The following is a 19191-nucleotide window of genomic DNA, read 5'->3' as shown; positions in this document are numbered from 1 at the left end:
TCTTCAGGGTCAACATTACTCATGTCCATTTTTTTATCCCTAGGGCTTTGTGTAGTAACACACACAGACACACACACTGAGTTGATCTATGTAAATAAATGAGTGCCAGAGCCCAAATGAATTGGATGGAACCATCTTCAGGGTCAATATTACTTCATATCCATCTTTTCATCCCTAGGGCTTTGCATAGTAGCGTGCACACATGCATACACACACACACACACACACACACACACACACTGGGTTGATGTATGTAAATAAAATAAATGAGTGCTTGAGCCCAGTTGAATTGGATGGAACCATTTTTCTCCCTGAAGGGTAAAATTGGTTTGACCTATTTCCAGGCTTTTGTCTGTTCCCATGAGACTGTTTTTACCTCATGTGACATGATTTTGAAGTCTAGAATAATGTTTTTAACACTAGCTAGCATAGTCAATGGAGAAGGCAATGGCGACCCACTCTAGTACTCTTGGCTGGAAAATCCCATGGATCGAGGAGCCTGGTGGGCTGCAGTCCATGGGGTCACTAAGAGTCGGACACGACTGAGCGACTTCACTTTCACTCTTCAACTTTCATGCATTGGAGAAGGAAATGGCAACCCACTCCAGTGTTCTTGCCTGGAGAATCCCAGGGACGGAGGAGCCCGGTGGGCTGCCGTCTATGGGGTCGCACAGAGTTGGACACGACTGAAGTGACTTAGCAGCAGCAGCAGCATAGTCAAAGGAACGCATTTTATAGGAGCATGGAGCCTTTATGTACCTTTGGGACTAAGACAAAGGCATCAAAGGAGGAGGGGTTAATCAGTAGTGTCTCCCAAAGTAAAAGGGAGAAAAACAAAGCTGGTGAAGGACCAGCTCTGAATTGAGCCCCTACCATCTGGCAACAGTGGGCCAGGGGCCAAGGCTTTATGACAGACAAGACAGATCCTGGTCATTGGCCGGCCATTGGCCATTGGACTGGATTGAACTCATAGTCCAGTGAGAGTTGACAGACCTTTAAAGATATTTTAGGAATACTGTTTAATTACAGTTGTGTCAAATGCTATGGAAGAGAAGCACAGGAGAGCCCAGCAAGGGAAAGTGACCTGGTCCAGTGATGAGCAGTGAGTGAGGGGCGGGCAGAAATGAACAGGGGGATCTGTGAAGTGGGTCAGGTGGAGGGACCAGCCTGTTTCTGGATGGAGGTGTTTATGGTAATGTGTTATGTCCATGTCATAGCATTCATCGTTTATGTGGAATCACATAACACAGTCTGCTAAAGGGAAGCTGACAGATTTCAGAGTGATTTGCAGACACACCATAACCTGCATGTGTGAATAATCTGACATAAAAATGTGGGGAGAGGGAAACTCATTTTAGATTAACTTATGTTTTGGTCCGAAGTAACTAACATTATATAGAAGGCTCTTTATGACACTGCTGGGTTTGTTAGACAGGAGGATGGTGAGATTTTAAAGTCCTGGTGTATTAGTAATTTCCTGGGTTTTCCATGCACGCTAAAAAGGACAGTCTTGTAAGGCCTCACTTGGATCAGCTCACTATTTACACTCTCTTCTAAATACATCTTGCATTTTTCAATTGTTGTGTCTTCTCTCCATTAATGTAAATATTGCTCATCACAGAGTCTAGTTTATCATCCAGTCAAATAGCCTTCCCGCCCCAGCTGAAAGTTGTCCCTCTCTTTTATTGGACTGATTTCCAATTTTACTCCCTTTTTCACTCTAATGTCTTGTTTCATATTGTTGACATATTTCTCATATTTCTATATTTTGTCTCAATATATAGAAAGTTCAGTAAAGACTATACCAATCATGTAAAAGAGTATGAATGATTGAAAGAACAAATACATGAATGTAAGATCTGTAGAGTGGAGAAGATCCCCTGGAGAAGGAAATGGCTACTCAACTCCAGTATTCTTGTCTAGAGAATTCCACGGATAGAGAAGCTTGGCAGGCTGCAGTCCATAGGGTCACAAAGAGTCGGACACGACTGAGCGACTAAGCACCTTAGCACACCTAGCTGGTAGATATCTAATAATTACTGACTGGTACAGTCAATAGGGAAAAATATCATCTGGCTTAAAGTATGTCAGCTCCTTGTCCTCTTTCTTAAAATAAGAACTATGTTCTTTTTTTCTTCTCGGATGGTATGAATCTGAGGCCTACCCAGTGGTGAAAACGGTGTCTCCTTTGTCTACTCTTCATTTTAGCCTAACTGATTGTTTTGGCAAAACAGTCTCCTTTCCATAAACTAGAGAGAGAAATGCTGTCTTTCCAAAGATAATCTCTTAAATAGACTTCTCCAGATGGCTGCTCAAGCTCCATCCAACAGGAGCTATGCAAGTGTTTGATCCTTAGGGTTTTCAGCATTTTTCCTAAAGGAAGTCAAAGAAACTTTCTCTGCCTGGATCACTGTGCCACTGGATTATTTTGGTTTGGGCTGGTATATTACAAAACTTGAACCTGCCCACTAGCCTGATGCCTGTGACCACTCAGTTTCCACTGGTTTTTCAGTTCCCAGTGATTAAACCAAAATAAAAGAAGGTGATGCCATGTCTGGCCAGGGGCAGACGCTGCCAGTTGCCAAAGCCCAGTGTTCATCATACGGTTGACAGGGTCTCTGCTATCCTGGCAGGAGGCACGTTAGACTTTCAAAAGGCCAAGCTTGAAGGAAAAGCTCTTAAGTAAGTGAGTGTCATTTGAAAATGATTTGATGAATAGGACAGTTACAGGCCAGCCATTGAAAATCCCCTATGTGATATATTAGCAGGAATGTTTGGAGCCCACATGGAAGGTAAGGTCTGCCTTTCCCACATGCTGCCCTTCATAGCTGACACATTACACATGTCTCCGGAGCGTAACATATGGCTTCCTGAACTTGCAAATGGGGCCCAGCGTGCTCTGTTGAAATAGTGTCTGTTTAAACAGTCTCCTGGAGAAGTGAGCCACAGTCACTAAAATAGTTAATTTCATGTCTGCGAATGTCTTCTCTAGAGCCCTTTAAAATGTGTGTGTGTGTGTGTTTAAGGAGCATAGTAAAAAATTTGCAAATTTAAGGCTTTGACTGCCTTTGAAGGGGTTGTGAACCATCCTTACTAATTTGTACATTTTGAAAGACTCAGAGCATAAACCAAAAATGGAACAGTGCAGATCATCTAATTCAAGCCTAATCATAATCACCATTTTTTTTTTTTTGGTGTCTTATATGTGCCAGGCCCTTTATATTAGGCTGAGCGGTAAGGAATCCTCCTGCCAGTGCAGGAGACATGGGTTTAACACCTTGGTTGGGAAGATCCCCTGGAGAAAGGAATGGCTACCCACTCCAGTATTCTCTTCTGGAGAAATCCCATGGACAGAGGAGCCTGGCAGACTATAGTCCACCTGGTCATAAGTTGTTTAGCGACTAAACAACTACATTGTATAACCAGGTAGAATTCCTTCCAGTTTACTCATAGGAATAGAGAGACTCAGATGTGAATGACCTGCTCCATACCACCTAAATGGGAGGTTTTGGTGCTGGAATTTCAACTCAGAAGCACTAAAAATCTGAAGCGTATCTTTCTCTATGCCAGGAATTCTTAATTTGGGCTTATGGATGGGCTGGGGGTAGGGATTTTAGCTGGAGAACCCTCTTTTGAATGCAAACATTTGTGTATTTGTGCATTATCCTTAGTAAAGTCCATATGTTTATCAGATTCTCCTGGAGGTTTGTGTGGCCTCCTAACAACTGTATTTTGACAGCAGGCTCTGTTCAGTGTAGAGACAAGAAGACAGCAAGTTAAGAATGCAAACCTTCCAAAGGCATTTGATCTGGTGTTGGTTTGACCAGAAAATGAACCACAAGTCTTCTTTCTAAACTCTGGGTGTGTGTGTGAAATAAATCACATATAGAGAAAAGTGCAATAAACGAGAATGTAGCCTTTAGTGAACATCTGTGCATGCTGCATGCTGTGTCGCTTCAGTTGTGTCTGACTGTGATCCCATGGACTGTTGCCCACCAGTCTCCTCTGTTCATGGGATTCTCCAGACAAAAATACTGGAGTGAGTTGCCATGCCCTCCTCCAGGGAATCTTTCTGACGCAGGGATCAAACCTGTATGTCTCGGGTCTCTTACATCTCCTGCATTGACAGACAGGTTTTTTACCACTATCATCTGGGAAGCCCAGTGAACATCTGCAAGAGGCACTATAACCAGGTCAGGAAATTGAGCCAGACTCTAGAAGATGTCCCTTTTTTCAGATGCCATGCCTCTACCCAAACTACTATCTTGACCTCTATGATAACCTTGTGCTTTTCTTTATGGTTTTACCATCTTTATATATATGTACCATTAAACAATATGGATCCATTTTTCCTATTTTTATCTTTATACACACACAGTCATACTATCATGTTCTTTGGTGTTTTGCTTAATTAGTGAAAGTTGTGTCTGACTCTTTGCGACCCCATGGACTATACAGCCCATGGAATTCTCCAGGCCAGAATACTAGAGTGGGTAGCCTTTCCCTTTTCCAGGAGATCTTCCCAACCCAGGGTTCTAACCCAGGTCTCCCGCACTGCAGGCAGAATTTTACCAGCTGAGCCCCGAGGGCAGCTACTTTCACCAGTATCGTTTTAACTGTCTGTCCCTGCTGTTGCGTGCGGTTGTAGTTCGTTCACTTTCATTGCTGTGTTGTATTCCATTGCTTGGTTGTATTGTAATTTATTTATCTTCTGTTATTGGATATTTGATTATTTGTAAATTTTGCCTATTATGAGCAATGCTTTCATTAACATTTTATACATGTCTTATACATGGGTTCCACATGCAACTCCTAGGGAAAGCCTAGTATATTTATTAAGCTTTTGTAGGAAGTGAAATACTTACTTCCATGAGGCAAAAGTGAAGAATTCTTCTCTTCTCCCATCCTTGTCCTTAATAACACTTTGTGGAGGAAGAAAATTCTTTCAAGTAAATTCTCTGCTTAGGCTTAGCATGGGTTCTGATTGTCCCCAAACTTGCAATCAGAGCAGTCGCTGAACCTGGATCCGTCCAGGGCTCTCTCCCCAGCCCTACCCACCAGCTCACTGAGACCGGAACCTCCAGGATGGGGCCTGGGGGGAGTCTGTGTATTTAACCAGTTCCCAGACCATTCCCGTGACTGGGAGACACTGGGTTTACCCTGATGAATTGATGAGGTGTGGATCCTTGGTTGGGAAGAGGTTTGGAGGAAGTGTATCTATGATTAAAATCTTGGAAAATTGGCCTTAGAAAGAAAAGTTGAGGGAGCTGGATTTGTTTAGCTTGTGTAAAAAAAATCTGAAACATGATTAAATAGGTTTTTTTTTTGCAAAAGGATGAAAGAGTTTTAGAAATGAAAAAAACATTTCCCAAGTTAGAGATTGTGGAAGAAACTCCTACTAAAGTCAGCAGATACTGAGCATTTACTCGGCACCTCGGGGGTAAGAAATAAAGGCTGTTGTCAGTGCCTTGAGGGAGCTGGAGACAAAATGAGTACATGCTGAGCTGGCGCACAAAAGCCAGGACGTGATATTTCATCCAGTCTAGACTCTAGGCTTCAGTGGAGGTGAGTGGGCAGGCCCTTGGGAGGAGAAGCCGAGAGAGAGGTCACCAGCAAAGGCCGGAAGCGCCTGCAGGGTGTGCGCTGGGCTTTAGAAGGCTGCCCCTCTCTGGGCGGAGGGATGGGATGACTGCACTCTGTAGCAGTGATGTCCATTTATTTTTTATTGTGATACCCCAGTAGGAAATATATTTTATATCACTACCCACTACATACTTAAAAGTTTCATGGAATGTTTAGCCTTATTACATATTATGCATGTGATGCTTAAAATTTCTTTTTATATTTTGTTATTATTTTTTTTAATGTTGGATTAACCCAGTACGAGGTTGAAAACACTGTTCTTAGGGGGCCAGGAGCCCAGTGTGAGGCAGAGCTGAGTCTGCCCTGAGCCTGCCTTATTGGGATTGCCAATAAGGGAGAGGGGTTCCTTGAGAAGTGGTGAGAGAGGACTTGCTGATGTGAAGGTGGGCTCCTGAAGTCTTCCTCGATTCCAGAATGTGAGTGAATTACTTTGGAATGTTATGACAAAAGTTCCCACTTTACCTATCGTGGGTGTTGAGCCAATAGACACAACCAAGCCAGAGATCTGGAGAAGGAAGGATTAATTATTGAAGCAAGTAAGGGGGACACTGGGAATCTCACCCAAACCAGTGCCTCCCCAACAGCAAAATGGAGGAAATTATAAGCTAAGGGTACATCCATATTCCACTAGAAAAGACCCTGATGCAGGGAAAGACTAAGAGCAGGAGGAGAAAGGGACAGCAGAGGACCAGATGGTTGGATGGCATCACTAACTCGTGAATTTGAGCAGACTTCAGGAGATAGTGGAGGACAGAGGAGCCTGGCATGATGCAGTCCATGGAGTCACAAAGAATTGGACATGACCTAATGACTGAACAACAACATTCATATTCCTGCAGGGGCTTGAGCAGAGGAGAACTCAGCATAGAATTGGAGTGTAAAGATCGACACAATCCGAGCTTTAGTTAATTGAAGTCAGGAGGGTCAACATTATCATCTCATCCTCCACCTGGGTGGGGGCCTTAGTTCCTGCCGGTATGTGGGTCGGTTAGTGGCTCAGTCGTGTCTGACTCTTTGCCACCCATGAACTATATAGCCTGCCAGGCTCCTCTGTCCATGGACTTCTCCAGGCAAGAATATTGGAGTGGGTAGCCATTCCCTTTTCAAGCCAGGGATCGAACCTAGGTCTCCTGCATTGCAGGCAGATTCTTTACTGTCTGCCACCAGGGAAGCCCTTCTCAAAGATGTATTGTTATTATGTCTATCTCTTGAGGAGGAACTAGGACTCTGCTTTGTCACTGCATATTGTTTGCCTTTTTCTGTTTCTGCATTCCTTGTTTTCCCTGATTACTGAGACTTGTTCAAGGGCAAGCACTGTGGCCGACTCATCACAAAATGGCTTAGGACAGAGTGGCTTCTCTTTTGTCAAGAAAGCCATTCCTGGATTTCTTTCTCTAGGGATCCCCTAACCTATCTGCTTACAATACCAGATATGAGAGTGGGGCGTCCTTCATATGAAGAAAGTTTTTCAACTTTCCTGAAAAAAATGGGGTGTCCAACAATTCAGTTCAGTTTTGACACTAATGCCCTGGAGTTAACATCTGATTCCACAGGTTAAAGGGCTCAATCCCACAAGATTGCCCCCACTTCAGATGCCAGATTCAAGTCCTCGGCCAACCATATGTCTCGCTGACCAGCTGTAAAGTCCAAGGGTTCCCACAGCCCCTTGTCCAGGTTTGACAATTCACTAGAAATACCAAACAGAACCCAGGAAGGCACTTCACTTTCTAGTGTCAGTTTATTGTACATGATACAATTCAGAAATAGCCAGATAGAAGAAATGCTTGGGGCAATGTATGGAGTGTGTGTGCACATGCGTGTGGGCGCCCAACTCTTCCATGGCTTCAGCAGCAAAACCACGCTCTCAGCATGGTTTTTTTTTTTTTTTTTTTGTAACTAAGCAGGAAGCCATGGGACCCCGCAAGACAGACCCCTCCCCTGTATCCTCTGCTGTGGGTCCTCTCTGAAGTACCCAAATAATAGTATCTCATACACATTTCCTGAGTTTTTCAGATGCTAGAAAACCACCACTAAATGGAAGAACTACTTGGTGATCAGGAGCACGGAGCCCCCAGACCTTCTGGGCCCTAAGAACAGATGCTGTTAACCACCCATCAGCCAATCAGAGAATTGTGCAGGAGCCGATCACATACCCTCGAACACCCCCTCCCTCACTTGACCTTTAGAAATGCTTTGCTGAAGCCTTTAGGGAGTTCAGAGTTTTCCTTGTATCTCCCTGCAATGAACCATTCTCTGCGCCAGATTCCAACATTTCAGTTTCTTGGGCCTCGCTGTGTGTTGGGCACAGGAATGTGTGTCCGGTAACAGATGCACATGTAACTAATTTTAGGGAGCCCCTGCAATCAGATTTTTCTCAACCAAGAGTTGAGTGCCTTAGTTGCACTGAGAAGGAAAATCCTTTCATGTGGCCTTTCTTTGCTTAAGTACTTTCAATCATGTCCTCTGAGATTTAATATCCTTTTGATCTTCCCAATCCAGTTTTAATTGGGTCAGTTTAAGTTAGGCAAGGATTTTAAAAGACAACACTAATAATGGAGCAGTTGGGATGATGTAGATAGGAATAATTGGTTGGAAATGTGCTTCAGTAAACGTTTTTTGTTTTGTTGTGGCTTGTAAAGTGCAGTCTGGAGGAAAGTAAGCTGCAATCCTTTCTCTTAGTGTTTGCTACATTTCGTCATTAAGTAAAGCCTGCGATTCTACTGACACACACTTGTGCCTTGGGCAATGTATTTGTTCTGTTCCCCTTCAATAAGAAGCCTGATTTGTTTTTTATAAGTAGTATTTTAAGACATGAATTTATTTTATTATTGTTATTTTTTTGGCCAGGCCATATGGCATGTGGGACCCTAGTTCTCCGACCGGGGATCAAACCCACGCCCCCTGTCTTGACAGTGTGGAGTCTTAACCGCTAGACCACCAGGGAAGTCTCAGGAAACTTGATCTGTAATAAAAGATAAAACCACTGTCTTCTCTGTGAGTAAATTGTAGGAGAATGGTGGATAATTTGGCTTAGACACATTCTTTCTTTGCTAAACAGTTTTGAGCTGCACTGTTCTATGTGATATCCACTAGCTACTGGCACTTGATATCTAAAATTAAATTTTGAAATTCATTTCCTCAGTCTCACTGGCCACATTTCCAGGGCTCAATAGCCACACGTGGCTAATGTGAGGTTGGTGGTTGAGGCCAGATAGTTGCTTGTTGCAGGGAGAGGGGTATCCCGAGCATTGTAAGGTGTTTAGCATCACCCCAGCCTCTACCTACCAGATGCTGGTAGGACTCCCTAGTCATGACAATCAAAACTGCATGTCAGGATTGCCAAATGTCCCTTGAGGGGCAGTCACCCCTGGTTGAGAATCACTGGCCCAGTGGCTACAGTTTTGGGACAGTTGCAGATATAGAACATTTCCGTCATCACAGACTGTGCAATTCTAGAATAATTCCTAGCAGAGTTTGGCTTTGGACATTTTCTAGATTAAACCTTTTAAGCTTTAGAGCAAGGACAGTGATCATTCAGTTCAAAGCCTTGGGAAACTGAGACACACACAGGTTTTTTTTTTTTTTTTCCGGATGACTTAATATCTGAAGCATGTAAGTACCCATGTGGTGTTCTGGACTTCATGCAGCCTAGAGGACGGATGCACTTTCTCTGTGTTCTTGCACTCAGTGATGGCAAGGAGAAGGAGGACTTCCCCTTCATGAGGAAAGGACAGAGTCCTGAGAAATGGAAGATGTCCAGCCCTGAGACTCTCAGAGAAGGAAACTTCTGACTCGAGCCCTGGGTTACCTCTTCTGTGGCCTGTGGCTTTCTTGAAAGCCCTGCCTCTAGGCTAGGGTTGGAAGGGGTGCTAGGGCCATCTACTGGCCCCACCCTTGCTCTGAGAGGCACAGTCTTACTGGGTTTTCTGGTTCGATGAGTGCAGAGAGATGCAAAGTGTCCTGAGCCCATGGAAGACTGCAGTCCTTTAAAAGATTCCCTCTTGTTACTTTTAAATCTCCAGTGTCTCCTCTACATTTTCCTGGAAGTGGTCCATGGCAGAGTCTTTACTATGAATTGCCTGGTGATTCTTATTTTCAGGGTCACAGGAAAGCAGCCAGCCCTAGAGACCTGTCTGTAGAAAGTGCTGGGGAGAGAGGAAGATTCCCTTTCAGGGCAGAGGTGTCCATCCCTGGAAGCGCCAGAAAGTACGCTTAGCAAGGGTGCGGTGGGGGTATGTCTGGAAAGCAGGCTGGGCTTGCAGTTTCCCAGGGGCTTTGAGGTGATCCAGGGTCTTTTCCTCCTCTGTGAATCCCACGTGCCTCACACGCCTCCTGTTGACTCTTCTTCCATCACGAGTTTGTTCTCCACTCTAAAATCTTCAGTGGCTCACTGCTGCCTTTCCACGTTGGACACTTCTCAGTACTCAAGGCTCTTTTTGCTCTGATATCAAGGTCTTCTCTATCCCTTAATAAGATTAGAAATTAGTTTTTGTGCTGCTGAAAGCTTTCCTGTTACTGCCATTTGCAGAATTATTCTCTCGGGGCTGAGGGTCCGTGGAGGTGGACGCTTTGCTCGGGGCCATTTGATGTGTAATAGCTTGTTCAGGAAGAAGTTTTGTTTCTGGTAATATTCTGTTGAGTTGGAAGCCTAGACAACTACTTAAAACCAGCATACAACTCAAAACTGCAGTAAACGGGCCGGGAGAAGTGACAGCAAAAGTAGATGGGGGCGTCGCATGTGTAAATCCTCAGGCTGCCTTGGGCTGGTGGCCGGTTGGTCCTGTCCCTTTATGGGCCCAGTGAGCTGTGGACCAGGTCAAAGGTCAGTGTTCTGCGGTGCCAGCTGTCAAGTTTAGCCGCAAATAAGCTAATGTGTAAACTGGCCTCTTGGTCTTTGAAAGTTGCTTCACCTTCCCCATTTCAGTTGAAAAAAGTTGCTTTGTTTCAGAGTTTGGTGACCGGCCGCTATTTCATTGAACTGTGGATGTTTTCTTTTGGGAAACCAGCCTTTTTAGGTGTCTCCATGGTGAAGGGAAAGGTATTTTTAAAGTTGCCCATTGCGGGGCAGGTTCTCATTTGAGTGACGGGGAGGGTGGAGAGCGGGGACGTTCTGGATCCTGAAGGCAGGATAGCTGTGGCTGCTGTCACTTACTGGCTCTACGTGTCCTCTTTGCTCCACAGACCAACGAGTGGAACAAGAATGATGACCGACTGCTGCAGGCTGTGGAGAATGGAGATGCCGAGAAGGTGGCCTCGCTGCTGGGCAAGAAGGGGGCCAGTGCCACCAAGCATGACAGCGAGGGCAAGACCGCGTAAGTTAGAGATTGGCTTCTGACAGCTGCTTCGGGGTTCTCAGCTTGTTCTCTGACATTCTCAGGATCCCTAGGGAAACTTTGCAAGTGCAGCTAGTACTGCCCCCACCGCCCACCCGTTGTTAAAATATGTAAGAGGATATTTTAGTCTAGTTCCTCTCCAAGTTCCAAGTAACACATTTGAGTTTTGCCTTGAATGGTTACATTTGTTCCTGGTGTAACCAAAGATTTTGCCAGAGAACAAATAGCACCAGCCTTGTAACCAACTAACTGATAGGTGGGAAATGAATCTGATCCCAGATTCATTCAAACAGCGTAAAAGAGAAAGTTTTTTTTTTATTCTCATAACCTTATTATTTATAGTATTTGTTATTCAGTCTCTCAGTCGTGTCCGACTCTTTGCGACCCCATGGACTGCAGCACACCAGGCTTCCCTGTCCTTCACCATCTCCTGGAGCTTGCTCAAACTCATGTCCATTGAGTCAGTGATGCCATCCAACCATCTCATCCTCTGTCTTTCCTTACTCTGGTCATCTTACAGAGAGGTTATTGACTTTAGATTTCTAATCTGGACTTTTATCAGCTAGGATTGTGTAGTCCTCACACCTCAATTTCTTCACTATGCAGTGGAGACGACAGTATTCAACCTCCAGGGTAGTTATGAGAATAAAACAAGATACTGACATTGGTTGGGTGACCCCAGAAGCAGGCTGTGAGGTCTGGATTTGAGTGGAAGAAGTTTTTATAGCCCGTGATCTCAGCAAGTGGACAGTAAGGGAATGAAGCCTCTATAGCATGTTATTGACAGGTTACTGCTATGAGCAACTGAGACTCATTCCTGCTAAGGACCTCTGGGAATCTGTCTAGACTTAGAGTAGGGATTGGCCAACTATGGCCCAACTGTCTGCCTTTGTAAATCGGTTTTGTTGGAATGCAGCCACACCTATTCATTCAGCATTGTTTGTGGCTGTTTTCTGCACTGCAAAGGCAGATTTGAGTCTTAAGACAAGGACTGTGTGGCCCACAAAGCCTAACAATTTAACTAGTTTGCTTATCCCAGGTTTAAAGTATGCTTCAGAGTTGTCCCAGTACCCTTGCCTAGAAAATTCCCTGGATGGAGGAGCCTGGTGGGCTACAGTCCATGGGGTCGCAAAGAGTCGGACACGACTGAGCGACTTCACTCACTCACTCACTCAGAGTTGTCCCACCCAAGGGGTAAAGAAACTGGGATATCTCTGATCTCCTAACCCTGCAAGGTTGAGTGCCTTTGCTAGGGGCGATAACGCTTATGGCCAGAACACCTCTAAAAGGATGAAGGAGGGGCACCTACAGCCATAGATGCCAGGTGTAAAAAGCTGCACAGTGCCCAGCCCACAGTAAGCACTTGATAAAGCCAGCTCCCTTCCTTTCTTGTCCTAGATTGCTGTTGCTCAATTCTGGCAGCTCTGGCATTAGACTCTCTTGGGATGCTTTTATTTTTATTTTTTGTCAACTTTGTTTTTGATTCTGCTGCACCTCTTGTGGGATCTTAGTTCCCCGACCAGGGGTTAAACTCATGTCCCTTGCATTGGAAGGTAGATTCTTAGCCACAAGACTGCCAGGGAAGTCCACCCTGGGGTGCTTTTTAAAATATGGATGCTATGCCCATCCTGATGTTCTGAATCATTTGGTCTAGGCAGAGGACCAGGAATTCATATTTTTAAAAGTATCCCATGTAGATTCAACCAGAGAGAACCATTCTCCGGAAATTAGATTGAGTGTAGATTGAAACATAGATATCAAGAATAAATGGCAAATTGTCAGGGAAAATTGTCCCACTAAAAGTGCTATGCTGCGTGCTAAGTTGCTTCACTTGTGTCTGACTCTTTGCGACCCCACAGACTGTAGCCCACCAGGCTCCTCTGTCCGTGGGATTCTCCAGGCAGAATGCGGGAGGGGGTTGCCATGCCCTCCTCCAGAAGATCTTCCTGACCCAGGGATCAAACCCACATCTCTTATGTCTCTTACATTTGCAGGCATGTTCTTTACCACTAGCGCCGCCTGGGAAGCCCGAAATTAACCCGTCTTCCCAGCACCCACAGAAAAGGGTGATCCCATAGAGGAGCCACAGGAAGCTCAAAGGGCTAAGCTTTCTGTAGGAACCAGGCTAGCCAGCACATAAAGGGGAGAGGGTACACGTTCTCACACAGGTCAAGGTCTGGTTCTGTAGGAGATGCGCTTGTCCTTTCAGCCAGTCACCCTAAGTTGAACCCCACCCCCCCAGCCTCAGCTTGACTTCTTCTTGGCAGAGGCCTGTCTCAGGTGCGGGCACAAGGCCATATCCCTGGGAGCCCTGACTCGCCAGTCAGGGTAGTAGGCTGGCTTTGAGTGTTGCATCAGTTGCCTATTCAACCTTATGTAACTGTTAGTTCTTAGGTCTCTTGCACTCTAGACTATATTTTCCTTGCTAGAAGGGACTGTGACCTTACAGTTCCCAGCTGGAATTATCTAGCCAGCGGCTTGGTTTATAGTATTCTTTTTAAAATAATTTTATTTATTTTTGGCTGCACAGGATCTTCATTGCCGCACGGGCTTTCTCTAGTTGTGGTGAGCAGAGACCACTTTCTGTTGTGGTACATATGCTTTTCATTGTGGTGGTTTCTCTCGTTGTGGAGTACAGGCTCTAGATGCCTGGGCTTAGTAGTTGCGGCACATGGGCTCAGAAGTTGCAGCTCACAGTCTCTAGAGCGCAGGCTTAGTAGCTGTGGTGCAGGGGCTTAGTTCCTCTGGCATGTGGGGTCTTCCCGGACCAGGGTTCGAACCCGTGTCCCCTGCATTGGCGAATTCTTAACCATTGGACCACCAGGGAAGTCCTATAGTAGATAGCCAATAAATATTTGTTGGATGAGTTAATTAACCTTTTCTTGTGATGCTACATTTGGAGTTCATGCTCTCTGAGCTACAGTGGCAGAGGCCACCCTCTTAAGCCTGTGCTGAGATTTTTAGCAGTAGGCCCGGTGCCTTTGTATTACTCTATGTACCACCATACAGCTTTCTAGGCTCCTCCTCCTCCCAGTCTGGCTCTGCAGATGTCTGCACAATACAAGCTTTATAGCCATCCCAGAGAAAGGGAAGGGAACTGTTCATGAGAGTTTCGTCCAAGACAATACTCACTAAAAAAAAGAAAACTTAGATTAGCAGCTTTGCCATAATTATGATCACCTTGATCAATCTGTGCCTTTTGTTAATAAGATATTCCTTATGTATAGAACAGATGGTCAAATTTATTTTCTCTTCTCTCTCTTTTTTAATTGTAAAATATACACATCATAAAACTTACCAGTTTAGCCATTTTAAAGTATCCATTTTCATGGCATTAAGTACGTTCACAGTACAACCATCATCATCACTAGTTCCAGAAATGTTTCATCACCCCGAAAGGAAACCCACACCCATTAAACAGTGACACTCCTTAACCTCCCCTCCCACTCTTCCTGGTGACCACTAATCTGCTTTCTGTCTTTATGAATCAGCCTGTTCTGGATATTTCATATAAACCGAATCATACTATACGAGGCCCTTGGTCTCTGGCTTCTTTCAGCTTAATGTTTTCAAGGTTCATCCTTATTGTAGCATGAATCAGTAGTTCATTCTGTTCTTTTCAACTAGAAATGCACACAGAAGTTATAAAAAAAAAATCACCACCTCCATTTAAAAGATGATAAAACTAAGGTCCATGTGATTCATCGCTCCCTGAATTAACCCTGAGCCATTTCTAACATCTCTGCCTTTGCACTTATAAGCCACCATTTTTCTCTTCAGTGACACCTAGGTAGAAAACGAGAGAGACTCTATGCAAAAGGAAGAGAGGAGGTACTTAATTTTTCCGTGCAAGATTTTTCATAAGACATCATCTGCTAACATTAAACTTTTCTGGTTGGACTGTTCCTTTTTGATTTTTAAAGTTATTAACTGATAATGGTAAGAATTTAGTTTTCAAAGCCACCATAGAATTAAATCTACCTGGCTTCATATTTTCTTTCAAATCTAATGGTCTTAGTGTTGAGAAGGAAGAGGGGGTGCTGTGGGGTTAGAAATCATCTCTCTTGTCCCTTTGTTTCTGTGTGTGTTAGTCGTTCAGTTGTGACTGACTCTTTGCGACCCCGTGAACGGTAGCCCTCCAGGCTCCTCTGTCCATGGTATTCTTCAGGCAAGGATACTGAAGTGAGTAGCTGTTCATTTCTCCAGGGGATCTTCCTGACCCAGAGATGAAACCCAGGTCTCTTGAATTGCAGGCAGATTCTTTACTGTCTGAGCCACCAGGAAAGCCTGTCCCTTTGGTACCACGTAATTCTGCAAGGCCAAGTGTCTGCTGTAACAGTGAGCTCCAGGCAGCATTGTTCCCTTGGTTTCAGCATTCTTACCTTGCAAGTCTACACTTCTGGCTTTGGGTTAGTCTAATCTGTGCATTCCTACCTGCGTGTATGTGCATGTCCCTCAACCTATAGAGACTTTGCTGTTCTTGTTCCTGTTCTTTCCACGTGCATCTGGTTTGGTGTCAGGGGAATGGGGAACTCCCTAGGAGCAGTTCTGAATTCAGGGCGGACCAATGCAGAGTGTTCCTCCCTCAAGAACTCTTGCTCCATCAGCCCCCTGGAGCTTGCAGGGCCTGCATTTGTTTGAGGATGTGTATAGAATGTTTTGCATTTGTCTCCAAAGGGTAAGACTAGATCACATACCTGGAAGTTAGGTCCTTGACAGGACTTGGCCTCGTTCTCTGCCCACTCATTAGGGTTTACCCTTTGATTTATGCATACCTCTGTATCAAAATGAATTTGGAGGCCTGTCTTCTAGTGAGCTTTTGTGATAACCCATTTTGTCATCTTGCTCAGTGATGCACAGGGTTTTCCTATTGCCTAACAGCCTGGAGTCCTGACTTTGACTTTCAAGGGCCTCCTGGTGGCCCTGCCCTTGTTTTGCTGTTTTCTTACTTGTTTCTTCTGCTGGAGGTGGCACTGTCTGCTCCCTGCCTTCCTCTCCTGTGAGACCATTTAGGTGTTTGCCCCAGGTTCTCTAGTCCAGGATGCCTTCCTCCCTGATATTCTCAGTCCTTTTAAAAAATTTTTGTCTTCTCTTGGAAATACTAGAATCTTGATTGAAAAACTTGATGTAGAAAAGCCTCTACAGCTTAAATATGATCTATATTTTTTGGGGGGCCATGCCATGTGGATGCAGGATATTACTTGCCTGACCAGGGATTGAACCTGTGCCTCCTGCATTGGAAGTGCAGAGTCCTAACCACTGGATTGCTAGGGAAGCCTCCAAGATCTGTGTTTTCTGAATGACTCAAATCCCTTACAACATGGAAGCTCTGTGAGGACAGGGATCCTATGATTTCAGTGATGGTGTTGGTTTCTCCCACTGTTCCAGGCATATAAGAGGCACCTGGCTGCTATTTGTGTAAGTGAACTTTTCAGCATGGTTCTAATGGAGAAAACACTCTTTTTTGCTGGTACTATCTCATAGGTAAAGTTGTTAGGGTTGAACTATCATGGGGCTCAAGAGGAAAATAGCTGTCCTGGTGAACATCACAACCCGACACATGTCTCTCCCAGCTTCCAGTGCAATTTCAGTAGAGACAAACTCAGCCCTCACTACCTAGAGAATCAGACAACCCAGAAAGTCCCAAGAATGAGGCAGCCATCTCGGTTGACATTCTCCAGAAGCTTCCATAACCCAAGGTCAATAACCAGATGGGTGGTTTAGTAATTCTTCAGACTTTTCAGTTCTTCCTGGAATATTTCCTTTAGGGAGAGATAAGAAACCTTGTCTGAATTTTTTTTTCCCTCTCAAACTGATCTAAGAGGTGTTAAAAAGGGGGTGGAAGCAATCAAATAACTGAAATTCATTTCACAAAGAGTAAAAGAAGGGTGATGTCTTGGATCAGAAGAGAACAAAATAGAGCCGGGCAGAGAGCTTCAGCTGCGGGCTGTGTTTATGGCGTCAAGCTTGGCCTCCCTCAGCCCATCTGTTCTCTTTCCATGGTGGAGGTGAGGAAGGGGGAGATGCCATTGCCCTAAAACCTCTCACCATAGAACAAGCTAATTGTTTCAAGATTGTTTCCCCTACATTTGGATGTGCGTTTAATTAAAGTTATGTGTGTTTGTTTTAGGAACAACCAGACTAAATAAAATCACTGCTGGGACTGTGGTATTTGAAGAAATACCACCCAGCCGTGTGTGAATAGAGACAAATATATATATATATACACACACACATATATATATGTATGTTGTCTGCATCCATGTTTAGCCCACCTTTCAAAGACCTGATCTTTTTGGCTTTGAAAACAAGAACTTGACTTGGTGGCACTTACATGTAAAATAGAGGAGGTAGTCCTCGAATTCTGCAGATCAATATGAAAAGGGGCTTCTCTGGCCGGTGGTTTGTTGTACTTCTGACTCTTCCTGTTTTCTGGAAGAGAAAACCAAGAGATTTCCAAAACTGAAAACCCTTGGAAATCAGTCTTGGAAATCAAGTCATACCACCTGGTTGCCTTCTCTCACAGCTCTCACAATCATTTACCTAAAACTGCAGTATACTTTATGTGTAATTGCAGCCTCCTTCTCAGCAAAATCGCCTTCCAGGCAAAACCACCCTGTGTTTTGTCTATATCCTGTTAATATCTGGCAGAGGGATGAACTGAAAGCTATAATTTCTTTATAGCATATCTATTCTGCTTCTGGTCAAGTGCATTTTTGAAAGTGACATAATGTCTGTTCCTGTCTTGCAAATGTACCCAAATGTTTGCTTCTAGTTGGGAGGTATTAAAGTGCTCCAAAATCATTCATAAGCACATAACAAAAAAAGGGAGAAAATATGGTCCTTGCCTACAAGATGCACAGCATCTGGCTGAGAAGATAAGACCAACGGAAGTACTGGAGAATAATTAAGTGCTAAATCATAACATACTAACTGTAAGGGGTTCAAGATGGGAAGAGGTGGTGATGCACTGGAGTAGTGAAGGAATGCTTCCTGTGATGCAAGGTGGCCCCGAGAGAATGGGTTGGGAGGATGTGGTGGGGACAGAGGAAGTGGTAACATCCCAAATGGAAAAGAAAAACAATACCATGGTCATTATTTCCTTCCCTTCCTCCAGAGCTTATCATAGCACTTCAAGGTCAGGGACCCACTTGGCAACTAGATCCGTGGTTCTCAACCTAATTCCCATTAGAAGCTTCCTGGACAGCTTTGAGAAGTGCTGGGCATCACCCTCAGAGCTACCTGTGTAATTCCTATGGGGTGCAGTCTGGGCATGGGGTTGTTTCAGCACACAGGTGGCTTGAATGGTCAGCCCAAGCTGAGGACCATGGTGCTGGTCACTTTGCAGTGAGACCCCAGGCTTTATAGCCCAAAGCTTCCTATGGGTTTTCCCTCATGACAGGTTCCAGGGGGACTGAGGAAGGCCCAAGGAGCCCAGGTGAAATGTTTTCTAGCATACATGCACGTGTGTGTGTGTGTGTGTGTGTGTGTGTGTGTGTGTGTGTGCGTGTGTGTGTGTGCGTGTGCGCGCGCGTGCACTTAGTTGCTCAATCGTGTCCAACTGTTTGTGACCCCATGGGTGGTAGCCTGCCAGGCTCCTCTGTCCATGGGGATTCTCCAGGCAGGAGTACTGGAGTGGGTTGCCATGCCCTCCCCTAGGGGTCCTCCCAACCCGGGGATTGAACCCAGTCTCCCACATTGCAGGCAGATTCTTTACTGTCTGAACTACCAGGGAAGCCCATCCACACATACATGTATATATCATGCTTGTGCACAGAGTAAAATTAAAATGAAAGATAAATTTTGTCATAAATTACATTAAAGTTATATAATTCACAAGGTGTTTATAGGGAAATAGTGTCATGGGTTAAAGCTGAACAGATCAGGTTGCAAAACTGTGCTTTGGAAGGAAGACTTGTAACCAGGAAGTGGTGCAAATTGATGAGAATAGATACAGGGATTAAGAACTACAGTGATTAAAATATTGGTGGGGTCACAGGACTTTTTCATTTTGAAACTTTGCAAAGTCGGATTAAGTATATTGAAAAGGAAGGATTTTAGACACTCAGATGGCTTATTGTTGCCCAGGGTTGCAGCAATCTGGCTTTGCCTCAGGGGCGAGGCCTGCCGCCACATGCAGAGGTCAGGAGAGCCTGGGAAAGGGAGTTGTGATAGAGGGCGGAGCCGGGGCGAGTGGGCGTGGCCGGCAGCACAC

The 19191-nt window shown here is 44.7% G+C and overlaps 1 protein-coding gene across 7 annotated transcripts in view; it reads left to right on the top strand.

Moving 5' to 3' along the window:
* RAI14 (retinoic acid induced 14) overlaps positions 1–19191 on the top strand; it is a 162236-nt gene that overhangs the window by 89027 nt on the left and 54018 nt on the right. For 5 of the 7 annotated variants that reach the window (XM_070774777.1, XM_070774779.1, XM_070774780.1 and 2 more), the window contains exon 3: positions 10825–10955. In XM_070774777.1, coding sequence (XP_070630878.1) covers positions 10825–10955 — 131 coding nt within the window. Of the gene's footprint in view, positions 1–10468; positions 10682–10824; positions 10956–19191 lie in introns of those variants that run through there. The other 2 variants (XM_019982881.2, XM_019982883.2) reach the window with 2 other exon arrangements.

The sequence above is a fragment of the Bos indicus genome, chromosome 20, assembly GCF_029378745.1.
Source record: "Bos indicus isolate NIAB-ARS_2022 breed Sahiwal x Tharparkar chromosome 20, NIAB-ARS_B.indTharparkar_mat_pri_1.0, whole genome shotgun sequence".
Classification (NCBI taxonomy): Eukaryota; Metazoa; Chordata; class Mammalia; order Artiodactyla; family Bovidae; genus Bos; species Bos indicus.
Note: the sequence above shows the minus strand (reverse complement) of the source record. Positions and strands in the feature narration are given on the sequence as shown.